At 37.7% G+C, this 20,389-nt stretch overlaps 1 protein-coding gene across 5 annotated transcripts in view; it reads left to right on the forward strand.

Annotated features, from left to right (window-relative positions):
- Positions 1–7,900: 7,900 nt before the first annotated feature.
- Positions 7,901–20,389, forward strand: part of LOC131435891 (uncharacterized) — a 31,939-nt gene continuing 19,450 nt past the window's right edge. Inside the window, exons 1-2 of one of the 5 annotated variants that reach the window (XM_058604155.1) lie at positions 7,901–8,286; positions 8,411–8,702. In XM_058604155.1, the coding sequence (XP_058460138.1) occupies positions 8,631–8,702 (72 nt within the window). In that variant the 5' untranslated portion in view covers positions 7,901–8,286; positions 8,411–8,630. Of the gene's footprint in view, positions 8,703–20,389 lie in introns of all 5 variants that reach the window. The other 4 variants (XM_058604157.1, XM_058604156.1, XM_058604158.1 and 1 more) reach the window with 4 other exon arrangements.

Here is a 20,389-nt window from a genome sequence, read left to right on the forward strand (position 1 = left end):
CAAGCCGTTTTTCTTTTTAGTGAATTAAAGTGTAACCAAAAAAGATTTGTAAATTAGTGTAAACTCGAAAGTGCGCAAGAAGAATGAACGGTTGTGTTCCACACTGTCGTACTAAGCATTTCTATCGAAACTTGACCTTTTCCGGTTTCCCAAAGGTCCGGTAATACGTCAACAATGTATTCGATTTTGCGTTCAACATGAGATATTTCGTGTTTTGTCATCAAAGCTCAATTAATTGTTTTTAAGCGTTAATATATAATAAAAAAATGCATTCACCGAAGTATTTGTCATGTTTATTGCAAATCAAAAACCGAGTCAAAAAATTTAAATTGAATAAATATTTTTTTCTTAGCATAAAGTTATTAAAAAATCTGTAAATATGGCTACACTGTAACCAATACGTTGGTATTTATCTCATAGGGCGAAACTGACGAGAAGGATGGTTTGGAAGGAAGAATAAGAAGCCAGTTGTCAGGTCTTGTCTTAGGGTCCAACCTCTAACATTTTTTTTTGAACTAGCGGTTATTTCGACATTTTAAACCTTAATGTCACTTCTGATTTGACAGAAACCTATTTTTATCCTTCCGTTGAACGAAAATGGTTGTGTATACGTTTGAGGAACGCTCCGATGGGCTTGCGATCAGCTTGAAGAAGACGCCGATTTTTGCCAAAAAATCATCTTCTCGGATGAGGCACATATTCATCACGCAGAGAAAAAAAATCGTAAAAATAACCAAATTTGGGTTTCACCCAACGAATATTTTTGTTGAAATAGTGACAAAAGAAAATCTGGTTTGATATTGTAAATATTGCTAATTGAAACTACAAAACATGATCGTTTATATTTCTCGGTGGATTAGTTTGTTTCAATAAACAGTTTGATAAAAATAACAAATATTTTACTTGCGCGTTCCTGTCAATCTCTTAACAAACAATTTCACAGTAAATTCAACTTAAAATATAGTTTTAAATGAAACGAACTCTAGGTGAAGTCAATAATTGCAACGCTTTAAATTCACGAAACCTTTTAGTGGAAATAAATTTCCTTGAAATTAGTTATTTCAACTAACGCTTTTGATTGTTGAAACCATACATTTTTGTTTGATTTCAGGAATAAAATAATTTCTTTCATACTAATTTAACGAAGTAATTTTTGATACTACTTTTATTTGTTTTCAGTTTCCTAATATACAATTTTTTTAAATTTTGCATTTTTTCAAGACTTCGGTGCTCCATCAGTCAAAATAGAGATCCTGCATGAAATATTTTTTGCAAAGGAAATGTGTTATGTAATGTTATGTAATTTTCAAAATCTTTCCAATTATCGATACATACGCTTGAATTATTGAAAATCCCTTAGTTAATTGAAGAAGCAGATAAACTTTTTCTATAAAACTTGTAAAAAACTTTATCCGCGGGAGATACAAAAATGCCCTGGATTATTATCGCGGGAAAAATGCTCTTGTCTATTGGAAATAAAACTATTACGGTTCATTTGAACAGTAAACTTAGTTATATCAGTACACAAATAAGATCATAGATAAATTAAACCTATTTTTTTCTTGAAATAAAGATACAGCAGGATTGAATCAACCCGGATATTTCGATAACGTCAATTCAACTTTGGTTGACATGTAATAAATAGTTAATTTATTTCAACAACAAAATTCATTGGGAGCAAATAAATTTTTCGTTTGGTTAAACCAAAGATTATAGTTCAAATCAAGCAGTGAACATTTTTTATATTTAAGGGAGAAATTGGTTCAAAACAATCATATTCTAGCTTGAAATGAACATAAATCATATTAAAAGTTCTACTAACTGTTTTGTTATTTTAAACATGCTCCATTTCTCTGCGTGATCTCGGCGGGTATGTTAATAAGCAAAATTGTCGCATCTGGGAGACGGAAAACCCGCACGTTATCATGGAGAAGCCGATACATCCTCAGAGAGTGACGGTTTGGTGCGGATTTTGGTCTGGCAGCATCATTGGGCCATTTTTCTTCGAAAATGAGGCAGGAGCCGCCGCCACGGTCAATGACGAACGTGGAATTTTTGCGTCGATATGTGATAATGGATGAAACATGGATTCATCACTTCACTCCGAAATCAAAACGATTGTCATCTGAGTGGACAGCAACTGGTGAACTTGGCCAAAGCACCCGAAAGCACAACGATCGACTGGAAAAGTTATGGCATCGGTATTTTGTGATGTGCGTAGTGTAATATTTATCGATTATCTTAAGAAAGGAAATACAATTAACAGTGAATATTCTATAGCGTTATTGGATCGTTTGAAGACTGATCAAAACGCATATGACAAAGGACAAAATTTTGTTTCATCAAGACAACACACCGTATCACAAGTCAATCAAAACAATAGCAAAACTTCATGAATTGATCTTCGAATGGCTCCCACATCCACCGTATTTGCCAGATTTGGCTCCCAGCGACTACTGGCTGTTTGCAGGCCTGAAAAAAATATTCGCTGTTAAGAAATTTCGCACGAATGAAGAGGTTATCACTGAAACTGAGGCCTATGGTAAGGCAATAGATAAATCGTTCTACAAAAGTGGTATTGAAATGTTAGAGCGGCGCTGGAATGATTGCGTTGTTCTTGATGGAGATTACGTTGATGAACGTTTGAACGAAAAAAAAATCGTATTTCTCTTGAACTGCTTAGTGCTCTCGTTGGTTTCGGGAGAATCGAGCTCGAAGTCCAAGGTAAATAGCATAAAGGGAAGGCATAGTCAGTTAAACAAGTGCGGAAGAGTGACAACTACCGGAGCTCATGAGCGGATTGGTAGATTTTTCCACCTAGGTCTGGCAATGGTATCTGGCACTAGGGGTCTCGGGGACTCCGAGTTGGGTTTTCTGACATTTATACATCTTTATTACAGAGAGGTAAGTTGTTAAATTTGAACAACGAGCTTCAAATTCATTGTTTTACTTTAAGCATTTGAAATAGGGAACATTGAAAATCAGCTTAGGAGAAAGCGAATTCAACATCATAATCTTCATTCGTCAAGATTAACCACCGACAGCTGAGCACTTTAGCACAAAACTCTCATCCATATTAACTTCTTTGATCCGAAAACGATTCGCGTGCTTATCATAATAATGAGTAACGAATTGATTTTTCGCTATCTTATCACATTGTTCGCTGTGTGTGCAAAAACTTCACAAACATTCGGGTGCAATTATATGGGGCATGCTTAAATTGCTTTATGTACCGGTTGACGGTCGAACAGCTTGTAAAAGGAGAAACATTCAATTGGCACTTGAAAAATGTCGTCGTTCATTTATTATTTTGTTCCGTGATTGTGGTATTGTGATTCGAACATTCCACTATCGGTGTGTCATGAATCAAACTCTAATATTTTGTTTTTACCGGCACCCATAAAATTCTCTTCGATTGAGCAATTGTATGCCCAACGATTAACACATACACAGGCTTCGTACACCTACGAAGACGATGTTCACCATAAAAAGTAAACGCAGGCTGAAGTTTTCACAAAACGTGAATTTGTTAGCTGGGCTGCTATCTCAGGGCATCCCGAGGACAGCAATAATTCGAAACAGGAACAATTATTATAATAATTATAATAATAAATAATTCTTAAATTCTGAGCAAAAAAACTGAGTTCTAAAAATATGTACGTTTTGATTTAGTTATTGTATGTAATATTATCGGAATCTAATGGTTTCGCATGAAATGTGCGATGAGGAAAAGCCCACTTGATGAATGAATAAACAATCAATTTGAACAAAACCTTCAAGAAGAGTCCAAACAGTTATGTACGAGATGTGGCGAAAAAAACTGCATTTAAGTAAAACTTTCGAATAAAACGCGAAAAAAACGGAACACTCCATTTGTGACAACCGGAACTATCAACGAGCTAAAGGATACATAAAGGATCCAACTAACCAAAAGTTCTGACAAAGGGACTGATTCGGCTTAAGCAACTTACGAAGTTCATGAATAACATTATAAGCAGCCCATTTTTCCCTTTCCTATATAGAAAGGTTATGCAATCACTTGAAAAACCGACTAGAGAAAATTGACCCGAAGGGCCAAGTGTCATATACCATTCGACTCAGTTCATCGAGCTGAGCAATGTCTGTGTGTTTTTTTTTTAGTAATAGGAGGTGAAATCGCCGGATCATCAAACTATCCACTATACACATAGCTCTGTATGTAGACAGGATAGCTCGGTATGTGGGAGTCGAACCCACTAAAACACCCCCTTTTCTCCATGCCCTTATCCTCCCGGGACCACCATATAGTATTACTTCGGGAGGGGGCTGCGATCTTGCGCATCTACTCTAGCTCACATTTTTGCTCTGTGATATCCACTGTTTATCCTTAGTCGGGCTCTCGTTCCTCATTCTTGACCGTTTCGTTGCTCTTCTCGCCATTTCCGTTGAAGCCATGACATTATATGCATCACCCCTCTGTTGACCGCCTTCCACATCTCTTCGTTGCCGCACATTCTTTCCACTATGTTGTCGACGCAAATGTCCTCTCCGACTACTAGACGCATTTCATTTTGCTCTTCCATAAATCGGGGACAATAAAAGATCACGTGTTCCGGTGTCTCTTCGACGTTTGCACAGCTCGGGCAAAGCGGTGACTCTGCGTGCCCAAATCTATGCAGGTACTTCCTGAAACATCCGTGACCAGATAGGAACTGTGTCAGGTGGAAGTTGATCTCTCCATGTTTTCTCTCTAGCCACGTGGACACGTTGGGGATGAGCCGATATGTCCATCTTCCGTTCACTCCATTGTCCCACTCTTGTTGCCACTTTCTCAGCGATTCTGCTCTAGCAGTTTTACGGATACCCCGCAGGCCTCTTTGCCGGTAGCACTCGCAATCCTCTTCCACCACTATTCCAATTGGGATCATGCCGGCGATGACGTTTACCGCTTCTAGCGATATGGTTCTGTAAGCGCTTGCCACTCTCATGCTTATTACTCGATACGTGCCGTTAAGCCGCTTCTGGTTTCTTTTTGTCTTGAGCGCCGACGCCCAGATTGGTTCGCCATACCTCATTATTGACGTAGTCACACTGGCCAGGAGCCTCTTCTTACTGCTGTTTATCACCGAGTTGTTTGGCATGATTCTAAGCAAAGCTTTGATCGATCTCGCCGCCTTCTCGCACACATAATCTAGATGCTTTACCTCACGCTTTGAGTTGACAATATGTTCCCCGACCGTAATTATTAGTTGTTGTACAACTTTCCGGTTGCTAATCATCACCACTTATGGTTTTATGGTGCGCTAACGTTAACTTTTTTTCTCGCATCCAATCTTCCACCAAGTTTATCGTCACTGTGGCAAGAACTTCGACCTCCTCTTTTGATTCACCCACGATTACTAGCACCACATCATCCGCAAAGCCGACCAGTTTCGCGCCTCTGGGAAGGTTCAGCTTTAGAACTCCATCGTACATCGCGTTCCAGAGCGTCGGGCCAAGAATAGATCCCTGAGGAACGCCTGCTGTGACTGTTCTTCTTTCCTCTCCTCTCTCAGTTTCGTAGATAAGAGTCCGGTTTTAAAAGTAGCTCTTCAAAATTCGGCAAAGATATTCCGGTACTTTCATTTTGTGTAACGAGTTGGCTATGGCTTCCCAGCTTGCACTGTTGAAGGCATTCTTTACGTCCAAGGTGACAATGTCTGTGTGTGTGTGTGTGTGTGTGTGTGTGTGTGTGTGTGTGTGTGTGTGTGTGTGTGTGTGTGTGTGTGTGTGTGTGTGTGTGTGTGTGTGTGTGTGTGTGTGTGTGTGTGTGTGTGTGTGTGTGTGTGTGTGTGTGTGTGTGTGTGTGTGTGTGTGTGTGTGTGTGTGTGTGAGTGTGTGTGTGTGTGTGTGTGTGTGTGTGTGTGTGTGTGTGTGTGTGTGTGTGTGTGTGTGTGTGTGTGTGTGTGTGTGTGTGTGTGTGTGTGTGTGTGTGTGTGTGTCAAATAATCTCACTAGGTTTTCTCGGAGAAGGCTGAACCGATTTTGACAGACTTAGATTCAAATGAAAGGTCTCATATGGAATTCCTGAATTTCATCCGGATCCAACTTCGGTTCTGGAGTTATAGGGGAAAGTATGTTTAATATTGTACACCGTCACTTAAACCGGCGAAAGAAAACATGTACAAAATTTTCTAAACTGGTCTCAAAACTACACAAATCGATAGTAATTATCAGTAGGCAACTGAACAAACCGATTCCGGCTATCCTGGTTCTCGGTATCCGGTTACGGAAGTACCGGAAATAGTGGTCGTATATACCAAAATAGATCTCACTCACTTTTCTCAGCGATGGTTTGACCGATTTCCACAAACTTAGATTCAAATGACAACCCAAACGTTGCACACGACTGTGAGTAGTGGTAAGATGAAGGTTCATGCATTTGGATTTGCTATTGAAATTGAATATGCCGAACATGGAAAAAGCTAAATAATATCTTTGATTTGATTCCCTGAAAGTTTGAAGACGATCGGTTGAATATGTAAACTTTGTCGAACATTTTCTTGTGATGCTGTTTCAATCCGTACTCACCTAAGTTTAACACCACAACACCGTTTATTTCATTCTATGTTTGTGAAAATCGGTGTAGCCATGTGTTTCTTCCTGGTACAACGAGAACTGTAAACCGGAGATCGATGAAACTGAATTGTGTTCATTTGGTCATCAACTAACGAGTTCTACAAACTATAAAAATTTATTCACCAATCGTAGCCAAATGGAGTACTTCACTTTCCACATGAACAAAACGATTACCAAATCATGTATTTTTGACCAACTTTAACATCAAACGTCTTCTTGGACATAAAACTTATGATGAGCAGTTGAAAAATAGGAGTCCTGGAGGTTGCCAGAAGTCTGCTTTCACGTACGTCTCGTCATTTATAATGAGACAATGCGGTTTGGCGGTGCCAATTGTTTTGTTAATCGACGTTTTGTCGTTCGACCTTCTGTCATTCGACATTTTAGTATATATTCGTATATACATTCGGCCCTCCGGGTCTCGGTTCAAAGTGATTGTATAGCCTTTCTATATAAGATAGGTAAAATCTGTCATTTTTACCACTTACGCAATTGAAGCATTATACATAAGACTAGCTTTATCTAAAATTTTAATTTAAGATAAAACAATAACACGAAGAACGTAAATTCATTAGAAAATTTCAAATACATAGGTTTTGTTAGTTCATGCCCCAGAAACTTTTTTCGACTATACCCGTTTCCGGAAACCAGCTACGGAAATACCGAAAGTAGTGGTCAAATTTCTTGAATAAAATTTGTGTAAAATTCTTATATTAACGATAATTAGAAAGACATAATTTACTAAACTGTTAAATATGAGCTGTGTGTCCTGATTTTAGGTAAATTTAGCTTTAGTCTACGTTTCCGATCAGGTGTAGGACAAAAATGCCTCGCACAACATCAATTCACACGTTTGTTATCTTCTCGTACTCGGAATCAAACTAAAACTAAACGCAATTGACGGCGTCGCGCGTATAAACACGTATACCTGGATGGTCAAGGAAGAGACACCTTTGAACGGGGGAGAGCAAAAAAATGTAACAACTGCATGGAATCTCACTTGCGATGATGATAGAAACAGTCGATGCTTTTATATTCAGTTCAGAGAAACACTAGCGCACCGAATACGGACACGGAGTCGGAAGACGCTGGTTAACCAAAACAAAACAAGCAACGGTAATATCGTTTGAACATTTAAACAGCCTTCGGATGAGTTTATGGATGCGGGAAGCATGGGGCAACGGGGTACGGTATTGAATTAACCGAGCTGGCACTGGAATTGGCAGATAGTGCGCGAGGTGGCAGGGCAAGGGTAAATACACAAACAGATGGGTGAAGATATCGGTTACCTACCTGTTGAAGCACGGCCAGTTGCTCGCATTCGCGTAGGTATTTCACGCGAATGCGACAGTTTTATGCGAACCACGCGAGAGGCGGTCGTCGAGCGAGCGGAAAGAAAATGTGCGGGTTTCGGGAAAGCTTCAACGTCATCGTCACCGATTATCGGGCCAGTTAGCACGTTAGTGAGCACTGATTCTAGGACTTAATCACGGTGTTGGTTTAATCCTAGTGGTTTTCTACCCGGCCTAGCCGTGGTTAACTGCGGTGTGTTGATGATCGCGGTTAGTCACTGGCAGTAAGAAAAAAAAAAGTGGAAGAACAATATTCGGTGCTGTGGGGTAAGATAACTGGGGAACTGATATCATCGTGGCAGTCAATGATAAGTGATACCGCAGGTTGTCGACGGAGGTTGGTCGGGAATTTGAACAAGGCTGCGGATACGCAGATTGATTACAGCTTGGAACACGAATGAGTTCTCCAAGTTTAATCATCTGACGGCCTATCGCTCATGTGTGTCTAAGTTTGTTCGCAGGTATTGTTTTGAATTGTTTTTTTATCTGTGTGATTTCACCGAAATGCTTTCGAGGATTGACGGATCCAGTCGCTGCTAGTCAGACAATGAGAAAGTGCGCGTTCGCGGATGTGTCATTTTCGGTTGATCGAACGGAAATTGAGCAAACGTGAAGTGATTATCGGTGTCGCATAGCGGTGAAATTGCACTTCGTTTACATACCGGAAAGCTGCCAAGCATAATGTGTTGCCGGTGCAGTCTCTGCGGACTGGGCCCAAGAGCCACCATCGTGTTCGCTGGAGTTGTGTCTTTGGTAGGTCCAGTTAGCTTTGATTGACAATATTTATATGGAACGATTCGGCTAACGAGACAAGTGCGGTGTAATTGATTCAAGTAGGTTAAAAAATGAATAACTATCACCCTGGGGGCGGAAGAGTAAAATATCTACAACTTACCTTTTCCGATTGAACAGCCGAGTGCTCGAAAAATTTGTTTTTTTTTCTTCATTCTGACAGATAGTTTTTTTTGCCGAGATTTATGGTATTGTGGGGATGATACATGACCGAGATTTTTCGCCGGTTTTACCTTTTTTATAAATATAAAAACGTGCTTAATCCACCTAGCAGTGAGATACCTTTTTTTATCATCCGCATGTGTTTCTCCAAGAATATTCTTCGGTGTTTTAGTTCTCATGACATTATTTTAATGACCGTCATTTCAAGCGTCAATTTAAAGTTCTATTCACTTGTTACCCTGTAATGTCGAAATTGCAAATCGGATCGAATTCGGAACCAGCATAACCGAAAACGATTCGTTTGGCCATAAATTAATATGACGAATAAATTGCAATAGTTTTGAGTCCAACTTTGAAGCTTTTTCGAACTGTTATCTTCTATATCGGTATGAATTTTAAAAACTAATCACCCTGTAATTCCAGAATCGGATAAATTTTCATTAATTTTATATTGGATCATAAATCTTCTAATTTGAATTTTTGTTTTTGAAATTCGATTTGGCTCTTTTTGAGAAAATGATTGAGCTGTGAGAAACGATTCGATACTGGAACCGGAATTCTAAAATCTGTGTAACCGAAGTCAGTTAAATCAACCTCAAGAGCTGTATAGTTTATGTTTGATTCAAACTGTTTGAAAATCAGTGTAGACATCTTTGAGAAATCGTAGTGCGAATTAAATTTTTGGGTACCTTCCGAATCGAAAACTGAATACCACATAAACTGAAATAAATTTATTTAGTAATCGACTATCCAAATCTGCCAATCCGATAAACCTGATTAATTTATGTGAAATGGACATTTTTATACTAATCAGCCTGTATCTCCTGAACCGGAAGTCGGATATGACTAAAACGCAAGATGTTTTATAGGATCTTAAGACCTTTCATTTGAATTTCGTCTCGCATATCATCCTGTAGTTCTGGAACCAAAAGTCGGTTCCAAATGTAATTTAGAAACCTTGCTTGGGAGCTTACGACTTTTCATATGAAGCTGTGTTTGTAAAAACCAGCTGAACCATTTCCGAGAAAATTGAGTGAAATTATTTATCACACACGCATTTGCTGTTCTCGACTAACTGATTCGAACGGTAAATAGGTGTTATGTTCTTCCAGCATTTATTGCTGTAAGTAGATTAAATCAATATAATTATAGAATTACTTTCAACTCGAAAATGTTGCCATCATCTGGTTAACGTATGTCATATTCGAACGATTATGTTGCCAAAACTGAATCATGCTCAAATCGGTCTGAGGCAAAAAGTCATAAAAAATGCTGTACACAGTCTTTTAGGTACTTAGAAACAATTGTGTGTTACAGTATAAAAAATTGTGTTTCACGTTACTCCCAAGCATAGAGTTGTCATATAGCGCTCAAAATTCCTACTGATGGAATAGGGGGAAAAGTCACTTACACAAAAATATCGATATTTCCGTTTTTCTAAAGTTTGAGCTAATTCTATAGCTATTTTTTATATACAAAAAAAAATAAAAATAGGTATAGAATTCGCTCAAACTTAAGAAAAATTTTCCGAGGCCCGGAGGACCGAGTGTCATATACCAATCGGTTCAGCTCGACAAACTAAGCAAATGTCCGTGTGTGCATATGTGTGTGTCTGTATGTGTGTTGTCAACAAAAAGGTCTAGATCTCAGAGATGGCTGGACCAATTTTGATCGAACTAGTCGCAAATGAAAGGTCTCCCCGTCACCTAGAACGTTATTGAATGGTTTTGAAATAGGATGCTTACTTTTTGAGTTATACGAAGTTTTATGTAAAATTTTTCAGTTTTTTGGAAATATCTGTCACAATTGACCTTGAAAACAGAATATGTTTTTAAACTTAGATTCCGCACGGTAATAGCTGTCCAACAAGCCATAGATTATCAAAATCCATCCATTTTTAACGGAGATATCGATATTTTTGTGTAAACGACTTTTCGCCTTATTCCAGTAGTAGGAGTTTTACACGTTTGATGACAAAGCGCTGTTACGGAGCCACACGAAACACGATTTTTATTACTGTTACACAAAATTGTTTCTAAGTACCAAAAAGACTGTGTACAGCACCTTTTTTCATGGCATTTTGCCTCGGACCAATTTCAGCACGGTTCGTTTTTGGCAACATAATCGTTCGAGTATGACATGTTAACTAGATGAAGGCAGCATTTTCAAGTTGAAAGTAATTCCATAATTATTTTGATTTAAACTACTTACAGTAATGAATACTGGAAGAATATAACTCCCTTATACCATTCGACTCAGTTCGTCGAGATCAGTAAATGCGTGTGTGACAAATAATTTCACTCAATTTTCTCGGAGATGGCTAAACCGTTTTCTACAAACTCAGATATGAAAGTAGTATACTCCCAAACAAGGTTCCTGAATTACATTTGAATCTGTGATTGCGGAATCACAGGATGATATGTGAAACGAAATTAAAATAATGTAACTCATTCTTCTCGTAGGTGGCTGAACCGATCTAAGATTCAAATGAAATCTAAGAACCATCTATGATTCAAATGAGAGGTCTTAAAATCCTATAAAACATCTTACTTTTTAGTCAGATCCGACTTCCGCTTTAGGAGATACAGGGTGATTAGTGTAAAAATGTCAATTTCACATAAATTAATCAGGTTTATCGGGTTGGCAGATTTGGATAGTCGATTACCAAATAAATTTATTTTAGTTTAAGCCGTATTCAGTTTTCGATTCGGAAGGTACCCAAGAATTAAATTCGCACTACAATTTCTCAAAGATGTCACACACTCCTCAGGTGAATTTAACTGATTTCGGCTACACCGATTTTAGAATTCCGGTTCCAGTATCGAATCGTATCTCAAAGCTCAATCTATTTCTCAAAAAGGAAAAATCGAACTTCCAATTCAAATTAAAGTACTTATGGTCTCATACCAAATTGGTTAATTTTATCCGATTCTGGAGTTACAGGATGAAGAGTTTTTAAAACTCATGCCGATATAGAATATGTAAATTGCTTGGCGTATTAATTTATGACCATACGAATTATTTTGGGTTATGCTAGTTCCTGAATACCGGCTCTGGAAGTACCATAAATAATGACGAAAAACTCTAAAGATAAACTTACTTCGACATCTCATGGAATGATCAATCGATTGTCATACGTTAAGATTGAAATTCGATACGATTTGCAGTTTCGACATTACATTACAGGGAGTGATTAAAATCTCAATTTGCCGTTTAAAACGACGATCATTAAAATAATGTCATGAGAACTGAATCACCTAAGAATATTAATGCAAAAATCACATGCGGATTGATAAAAAAGGTATCATCTCACTGCTAGGTGGATTAATCACGTTTTTAAAAGTGAAATGATCGAAACTATCGGTAGTCATACATACGAGATGCTGCCCAGATGTTCGGCTATTCACTTGAATGAGTTTTAAAACATTAAACATTCACGTTTCCAAATTTAACCATCAATTCAATGATGTCCCACAGTAGGGGGCTACCACGTTTGGCATAAAGCCGTTTGGCATAATACCGTTTGGCATAACGCTATTTGGCATAATGGTTATTTGGCATAATGATTATTTGGCATAATGGTCATTTGGCATAACAGTCATTTGGCATTACAGATGAACAGATTAATAGAAATTGTTCTAATTTACTGCAATTTTGAAAGGTCTAATGCGGCTACGCCTCATCGTTTTCAATAACCAGCTGTTAGAGCTCGCTGCCGCTCGTTCGGACTTAACTAAGGGATAGCTCCTAGCTATGGGTAATCCGGGCCAACGCCCGCAACTAGATAGAGGTGATTTCTGCGGGGGCGCTGCCCCCCGCAGTGGCCGGCGCTCTCGACGGCGGGTCGTCGGGGCACTCGCGGCCTTCGGCCGTCTCGACCTGAATCCTCTATGACGAACAGAATATTGTGCTAAGTGAGCTGCTTGTATAAAATGATAGTGTGCTATTTACTACAGAATTTTAAATATAAAAAAATATGTAATAATGCTATTTCACCTAATATTATCGTAATATTTGGACCGAATATAAAATTCCCATATTTCGTTCGAGTTTTCCTTGTACAACATAATTCGATCGAAACGCAAACGAAAATTTACAAATCCAATTATTATTATGACAAATGGCATTATGTCAAACGGTATTATGCCAAATGACCTTATGCCAAACAGGCCGCCCCGTTTATTCAAGGTAATTTCACTTTTTTCACTACATCGACTCACGAACATTATATCGAAAAAAAAATTCCTATTTTTAGGATCACGGAGTCGTTTTTCCTCATCTTCCTAACTAGTAAAGTGCTGCTCAGCAAATGCGTGAAAAATCGCTGAAAACAAATGGTAGTTGGATGGGACCAAGTATGGGGAGTATGGCGGGGTCAAAAGCTCCCATTTGAATTCTGAATTGATGTTTTGACCGTGTTTCCTATGCAACGAACCAACTCATACACAACCTGACAGAAATGAGCCTGTTTCATATGTGTTCCACTGAATTCAAGACGGCGCTAGTGTAACACATGGATCAATAAGTCCCGAGACTAAAGCAGAGATGGCGCTCGTAGTAAACCAGTAATCTCGTCTTTCTAGAGTACTAACCTTTGCTTGAAACGGGTCAAAATTTTATGTCGATCCGACCAGAAACAGCTGAGTTATCGAGGTTGGAGTAAAGTCGTTTTGTAGTTTGTTTAAAAAATGGAAAAAAACCGAGTTTCGTGTTTTGATAAAACATTGTTTTTTAATAGGTAAAAACACCGTGTAAGCGAAAAAATGGATTGAAAAATGTTATCCGGACTCTTGTCTATCAAAAGCAACGATTTGTCGGTGGTTCGCCGAGTTTAAACGTGGTCGTACCGACACAAATGACGCGGAACGCTCGGGTAGACCCGTGGAAGCCGTTACACCGGAAAATGTGAGTGAAGTGACAAAAATTATAATGAAAGATCGTAAAGTGAAGCTCCGTGAGATTGCTGAGATGACACAGATATTATATGGAAGTGTATTTACTATTCTTCATGAAAAATTGAGCATGAAAAAGGTTTTTTCCAAGTGGGTGCCGCGATTGCTTTCGATGGAACAAAAACAGCAACGAGTCGATGATTCAGAAAGCAGTTTATCAAAAAAAAAAAACTTTGGAGCCATTGTATCACCCTTAAAGGTGATTATGTTGATGTTTCCATTGTTAGTCTCGTGACTTATTGAACCATGTTTTACCTTAACAATACGGGTGCAATGAATCACGAAACAAAAAGATTACAAGAGAAACCAGTACTTCATTACTTTATTTACGGTCACTGTGTATGCGTCCAACAATATATTTAAAAGGAGCGTAATTTTCATATTGTGACTCACGCAAGAACTCCTGAATGAAATCAAAACATTGCGAATTTTTCTAACAGCGCTACATAGCAACAAACTCATCACGTCATAAATCCCCAAACATGAGTATTTTGTAATCTTTCTATCTTTTAATTCACTCTGCCCAACGTCTTCTCTTTGGTCTAAAAAGATAACTATTAATAGTAATTGATAGAATTAGAGATGAAGTTTTTTTTTAAATGTGGTGTGTGACTAAAGAGTACCTAACGTATTTAGTCGTATCAATGAAAACGCAAGGAATTAGTAGCCATTTGTAGGAGTATTTGTTATCATTGGACGATCTTCTAACGACTCGGATAAAGATAAGGGAACCATAGATTTAATCTTGATTTGCAAATTAGTAGTATTGTTCTTCAAAATTCGGTAGATTACCTTACTTCACGTTCATTGTTCATTGAAATGTGATGAACTACTTTTAAACCTTCTATTGATGAAAAGAGAAAAATTATATTTATACTAAACCATAGTAACTTATCATCATAATTATTTTATAAATATCAAGAAATGCTAGCCAAATTTATTTTACTTTTTTAAATATGAAAATTTACACCGCAGATTGTCGAATAACAGATACGTTATTTCCAAATGTTATTCTATTTACGACGCCATTGTGGAACCAGAGAACCAAAACTTTTACTTATATTCTCGATGTATGGGAGCTGTCAAGTTGTCCACGGGTTGCAACGAACATACGACAACTGACTTGTTAGACCAGCGCCTTATGCATTGAACCACCAACCCGGGTTGCTTTCGGTAGCGATTAGTGTTTACAGTTTCACTTGATTTGAGAAATTCGTGATACAAGTCACCTTGTTAATCCTACCGAATGCCTAATATAATTTTCTTTTTGAAGGGATTACGTTTTGGAATGGATGTCGATGGCCTAGGTCGATCAATGTTGATGAAGTGGTTTCATGTTGATAAAGTAAAGTTCCTCTAACCATTTATAGCGTTTCATGTTGTCTGTCATTCAGCTCATGGGGAACCCATTTTGCTACCTTTTACGTCTTTTTCATGATGTGTACATGATCAGAAATGGCTTGACGACTAACGTTTATCCTTTCCGTTGATGGCTCTAAAGTACATTAAATACACATTTGTTTTGGACTATTTGATTTATTACTTCTTGATTGTAATTTGCATTGAGAAAAAAATCATGGCCGCCATTTTAATGTTCTATACCGTAGCTTTTACTGACATTAAATATTAAATAAATTGAAATATTCTTACTGATTCCATTCAAAATCGACATGACACACATATTCAAGAAAAATATTATCAAAATGACAGTTTATTTATTGCGGAATTAATGCCATTCGAATAAATTTAATTTTGATGATTCCAAAATTTCTGGAATTTGTAATCATTTCGAAAAAGATTTAAGCAGGTTTATGCTGATTCTTCACTTTCCTTTATAAACCTTATGGAGAATTGTTAAATTAGTAGGAATATGCACTTATAGCTGTTTTTAGTGTTACACTTTTGTGCAGTTTAAGGTTTTACTGCAATATTAATGATGTGGCATTAAAGACAGCTACAAGTGGTTATTAATATTAAAAATGTTACTTGGGTACTAACTATCTGTGGGTGCTACCTTATTTCAAGAGGGCTTACTCTAATGCCGTTTTTCATTGAAAAACACTGGTGGCGTGGATTGCTCCGATTTTGCACTTTCGAGCAGAAATGCAATATTTTGACGGTGTTTCATGCCATTTCTGCTAGAAAGTGCAAAACCAGAGCAATCCACGCCACCAGTGTTTCTCAAAGAAAAACGCCATAAGTGATCAACAGAAAAAAATCTATCTGAGAAAGTATTCATGACAAGTTGATATAAGCAGTGGCGTACCGAGAAAATTTGGCGCCCGGGGGAAAATAAGAGATTTGCCGCCTCCATCGTTGTTTTAGTGAGCAAATAAAAAAGGCGGGTGGGTAATGTCACAGACATAACTGAATGTCGTGAATACGATAAAACTGGCACGCTCCCATAACTTTTCCGAATATCGGAATTGTCACAATCAATTGTCTGAAAAGCACTGAAGAGTGCTTTGAATGGGCCTTGCTGGACTTTTTGGCTGTCTTTCTACCGGTTTTCGGTGCCACCGTGCTGACGGTGTCTCGTACGTTCAGAGTAGCTGCTTTAACTTAAATGACGTTATTTCTCACATTTCATTTTATACCTGCTACTGGCAGCGGTGTACGGACAGCCTCTTTGCCAAAATTCCTTTTCCTGTTCGCAGAACGAGATACGGTGAGACGACAGGTCCTCGATGTTGCTCTCGTGTGTGTTGTTTCGGGAACAGTTGCTCAGCAAATGGTAGGAAAAATGAATCACTCAACTTTTATATGGCTGCTCTTGTATAGAAGCAGACACCTCGCGTTCTGATTGGCTGGTGCTGTCATGGGTTAAATCAAACAGGTTTTTCACTAGTATACTATTGAAAAACTTCAATGTTGTTGCAATATACCTACGTTCAAGTTGAAAATTTTCGATTCTATTGGTAGTTAGATTATATAAATCCTTTCACAGATCACTGAGCTATGCGCTTTCAAAATACGAGAAAGGCAAAAGCGCCTTATGAATTATCCTTTTTGATACTCTTTATACCAAACATTTCAAGTTTAATGTTTAATTTTGAACTATTTGAGATTGTTTGTTGACTATTTGAGATTGTTTTGTGAGCAAAAAAAAGATCCCCATGTAGAAAAATTTTGCATGTAGAAAAATTTTCAAGAATTCATTGCTATATCCCGTCCAGGATCAAGTCAATATATTAGTTGCAAATATGATGTTAATAGTGAATCATTCAATTTCTATGCGATTTGAAAGAAAGGTGAAAAAAGGGAGTATTTTAGAGCGAATTTAAAACCATTGAAACAGGTGACTCGCCACAAGAGATAAAGCTTCTTAAAATTTGAAAGTCTTCATGTAGGTATCGTTATCTTATACCCTGCAATCAAAATTGATCAGCTGCGACCGACCGATTTGGTTTGCTTATCGCACGATTTGGAGTTATCACATTTTTGTAAGTCGGCAGTCCTGCAAGTTTTATAATTCGTTTGCATGATTGTAGATGGCATTGCGAGCTTGCTTTCAAAATTCTGGATGAAGAAGTTAGGGTTTCGCTTGAAATAGATCGCCAAGTTTTACAACAATTTTGCGACATCCGGTGTTGTTACTGGTGTTCGGTTGGATTTTCGCGATGCGTGAGCAAAATTTAAACATGTTATTACTCTTGCTTCGATGCCTTTTTAACAACCGAAAAGCAAATATCATGATTAAACAGTAATGCTATTTGAAAAGGTCGAGAGCGACATAGTACGTAAGTCAACTTGCAATTGAAACGCGATCAATTTGATTAAGACAAACATTTTTTAGCTTCACATGTTCAAACGAGATATGGTGAAATATGATTAGATAAAGAATGCTTCGCGAAAAATGGAATCCAACGATCATCGCAGTGAGGCTATTCGAACCATTTCGAAGAGTACAGTAAATGAACGAATGACAAACGAATGTATAAAACAAAACGAACATACACGATATGTACCAGCGACGAAGAATATATTAGTAGATTCGAGCTCTCCATGATTATTGCTTATTCATTTTCATCCTTCTCTCTTTTGTGCGGTGAATAGTTGAACGTTATTCGAGATGGGTGTGAGTAATATAAGAAAGTTTGCACTGAAGATAGATGAATGAATTAGAATATAAATGTCCCTGTTCGTTAATCGGTTATCGGTTATATGTACACTGCTGGTCATTAAAATAGGTGTGACATGAAATAATTGGAAAAAATTAATTTTATTCGTCGTATGAGTATTTTGTCTAACTTTTACTATTGTAATCAATTGTTTATGGGAAAACGAACAATTCAGTTAATTGATTATACGTATCACACTACTGTGACTTTCTCATTGTTATATAATTTCAAATGTTCTTGGACAGTGAAATAGGTGTATAACAAAAGAAAACTTCTTCTCTTTGAATTACAAAAAAAAACATTTGATTCATTAAAAGATAATTAGTATCCAGTGTATCCTCCTTTATTCAGCAATATTTTGTTCACTCTTCTTGGCATTGATTCGACCAGACGTTGACATGTCTCCGTAGGAATAGCGTACCATTCCTTTTGAACAAAATCCCATAAATGGTTCTTATTTGAGAAAGTATGACCAGATAATTTCTTTTTAAGTATGTTCCATAGATTTTCTATTGGGTTAATGTCGGGAGATTGGCTGGGCCATACAATAACAGATACATTGTTATCACGAAACCATTGCTTAACTAACTTTGATGTGTGTTTCGGATCGTTATCCTGCTGAAAATGCCATATAATAGGCAGTCGTCCTTAGCATAGGGTAACATGACATCCTCGAGAATGGATTTATATTCGAATCTGGTCATTGTGGTGTTGATGCGGAAAATCGGACCCACACCGTACCAAGAAAAACAACCCCAAACCATTATGCTACCGCCTCCATGCTTAACAGTTTTTTGTGTGTATCTTGGATCAAATTCTTTACCTGGTGGTCGTCTAACATTTCGTTGTGCATCAGAAGAGAACAAATTTATCTTTGTTTCATCGCTCCAAAGAATATTTCGCCACTTTTTCCTTCCGCTCGAACCGTCCCACGATCGATGTTCGATAGCAAATTGCATTCTCGATCGAAGGTTTTTGTTTCGCAAAAGAGGAACCTTTCTAGCAATTCTGCCAGGAAGGTTTACATCTTGCAGTCTACGACGAACTGTTCTCGAACTTACAACGTTTCCAATCTCTGCTGCAATAGTCCTAGATGATGCGAAAGGATCTGATTTTGCTAGCAAAGTTATACGATGATCGGTTGTTGCCGAAGTTTTTCTAGGTTTCCCGCGTGTTTCCGTTTCTTTTAAAGGTTTCAAAGCATTTGTGACGAAGTTTTCGGAACGTTCCAGTGTTTTTGCAATTTCTTTGTAAGTTTTACCTTCTGCTCGTAATTTCTTCACCAAAAATCTTTCCAACTCAGTACAATGAGACGCACGACCCATTCTATTAAGAGACGTTATTTTTTTAGCATTCAGTAGCATTTCACATCATTAAAGAATACAAACCTATTTAATTAGATCATTTACTGAAATAGGAAAGAGTAATTACCAAACAATACTATCCGCACACCTATTATATTGTCCACAATAAGAATTGATTCCAGTGTACAAATAACGTCCACACTTTGAATGCAAATCAAATCAGTGTTACAAAGGCACGAATGATTTGACAGCTTTTGTGCAGACAAGGTTTGAAATAATTCGGTGGTTGATTGTGTGCGTGATGAACGGAAATACTCAATATTATACCATACACCTATTTTATCGACCAGCAGTGTATATCGGTTTAATTTTAATGTTTAAATTATTCAACATTGGCACCAAGGAATTGGCAAGATTTGCAAATATGAATTACTGACGGTTACTATCTTCACGTTTCAGACTCGTCAGTGCAGAGCAGTTCAAATTGAACTGCTTACTGTGAACTTAAACAGTTCAATTTGAACCGCTAAGCAGACATAAAGTTATTGCTATTAGCAACACACTTGTCCAGTATTCTGCACTGACGAGTCTGAGACGAAACGTAAAGATAGTGAAATTGGTTATGTGCCCTAGCACAAAATATGGTTAACCCCTAAATGACTGACGGTTAGCTTTTTTTTGGATGATGTGAGATTATTTGCGAAAACTAATGGGTTGTATGAAACTGTCAGCTATTTTTGTTGCAGTCCTGTACCAAATATTTAGAAAAGCTATCCCGCACCTAGGAAGAATACACAGTTTTGGCCACATATGTTTAGGTCATACGATGGATGGTAACACATTCAATTTTTAACTTTGATGCATTATCCAACTAAAAAGCAGACTGGAAAAATGACTGATTAAATTAAAATATCAAAATACGAAACCAAACCACAGAGAACAGACAGGTCATACAAGCTAGTACAAACTTTTTCGAAAAAGCTGTATAAAGCATACAAGTAAAAATCCGTTAAAAATCACCATTGTGTACGACTTTGCACGCATGAATTGCCATTGTATGAAAGTTCGAACGCAAGAGCCCACTGGGTTGCTCGAAGCGCCTCTACAGA

This window comes from Malaya genurostris, chromosome 3 (genome assembly GCF_030247185.1).
Source record: "Malaya genurostris strain Urasoe2022 chromosome 3, Malgen_1.1, whole genome shotgun sequence".
Taxonomy (NCBI): Eukaryota; Metazoa; Arthropoda; class Insecta; order Diptera; family Culicidae; genus Malaya; species Malaya genurostris.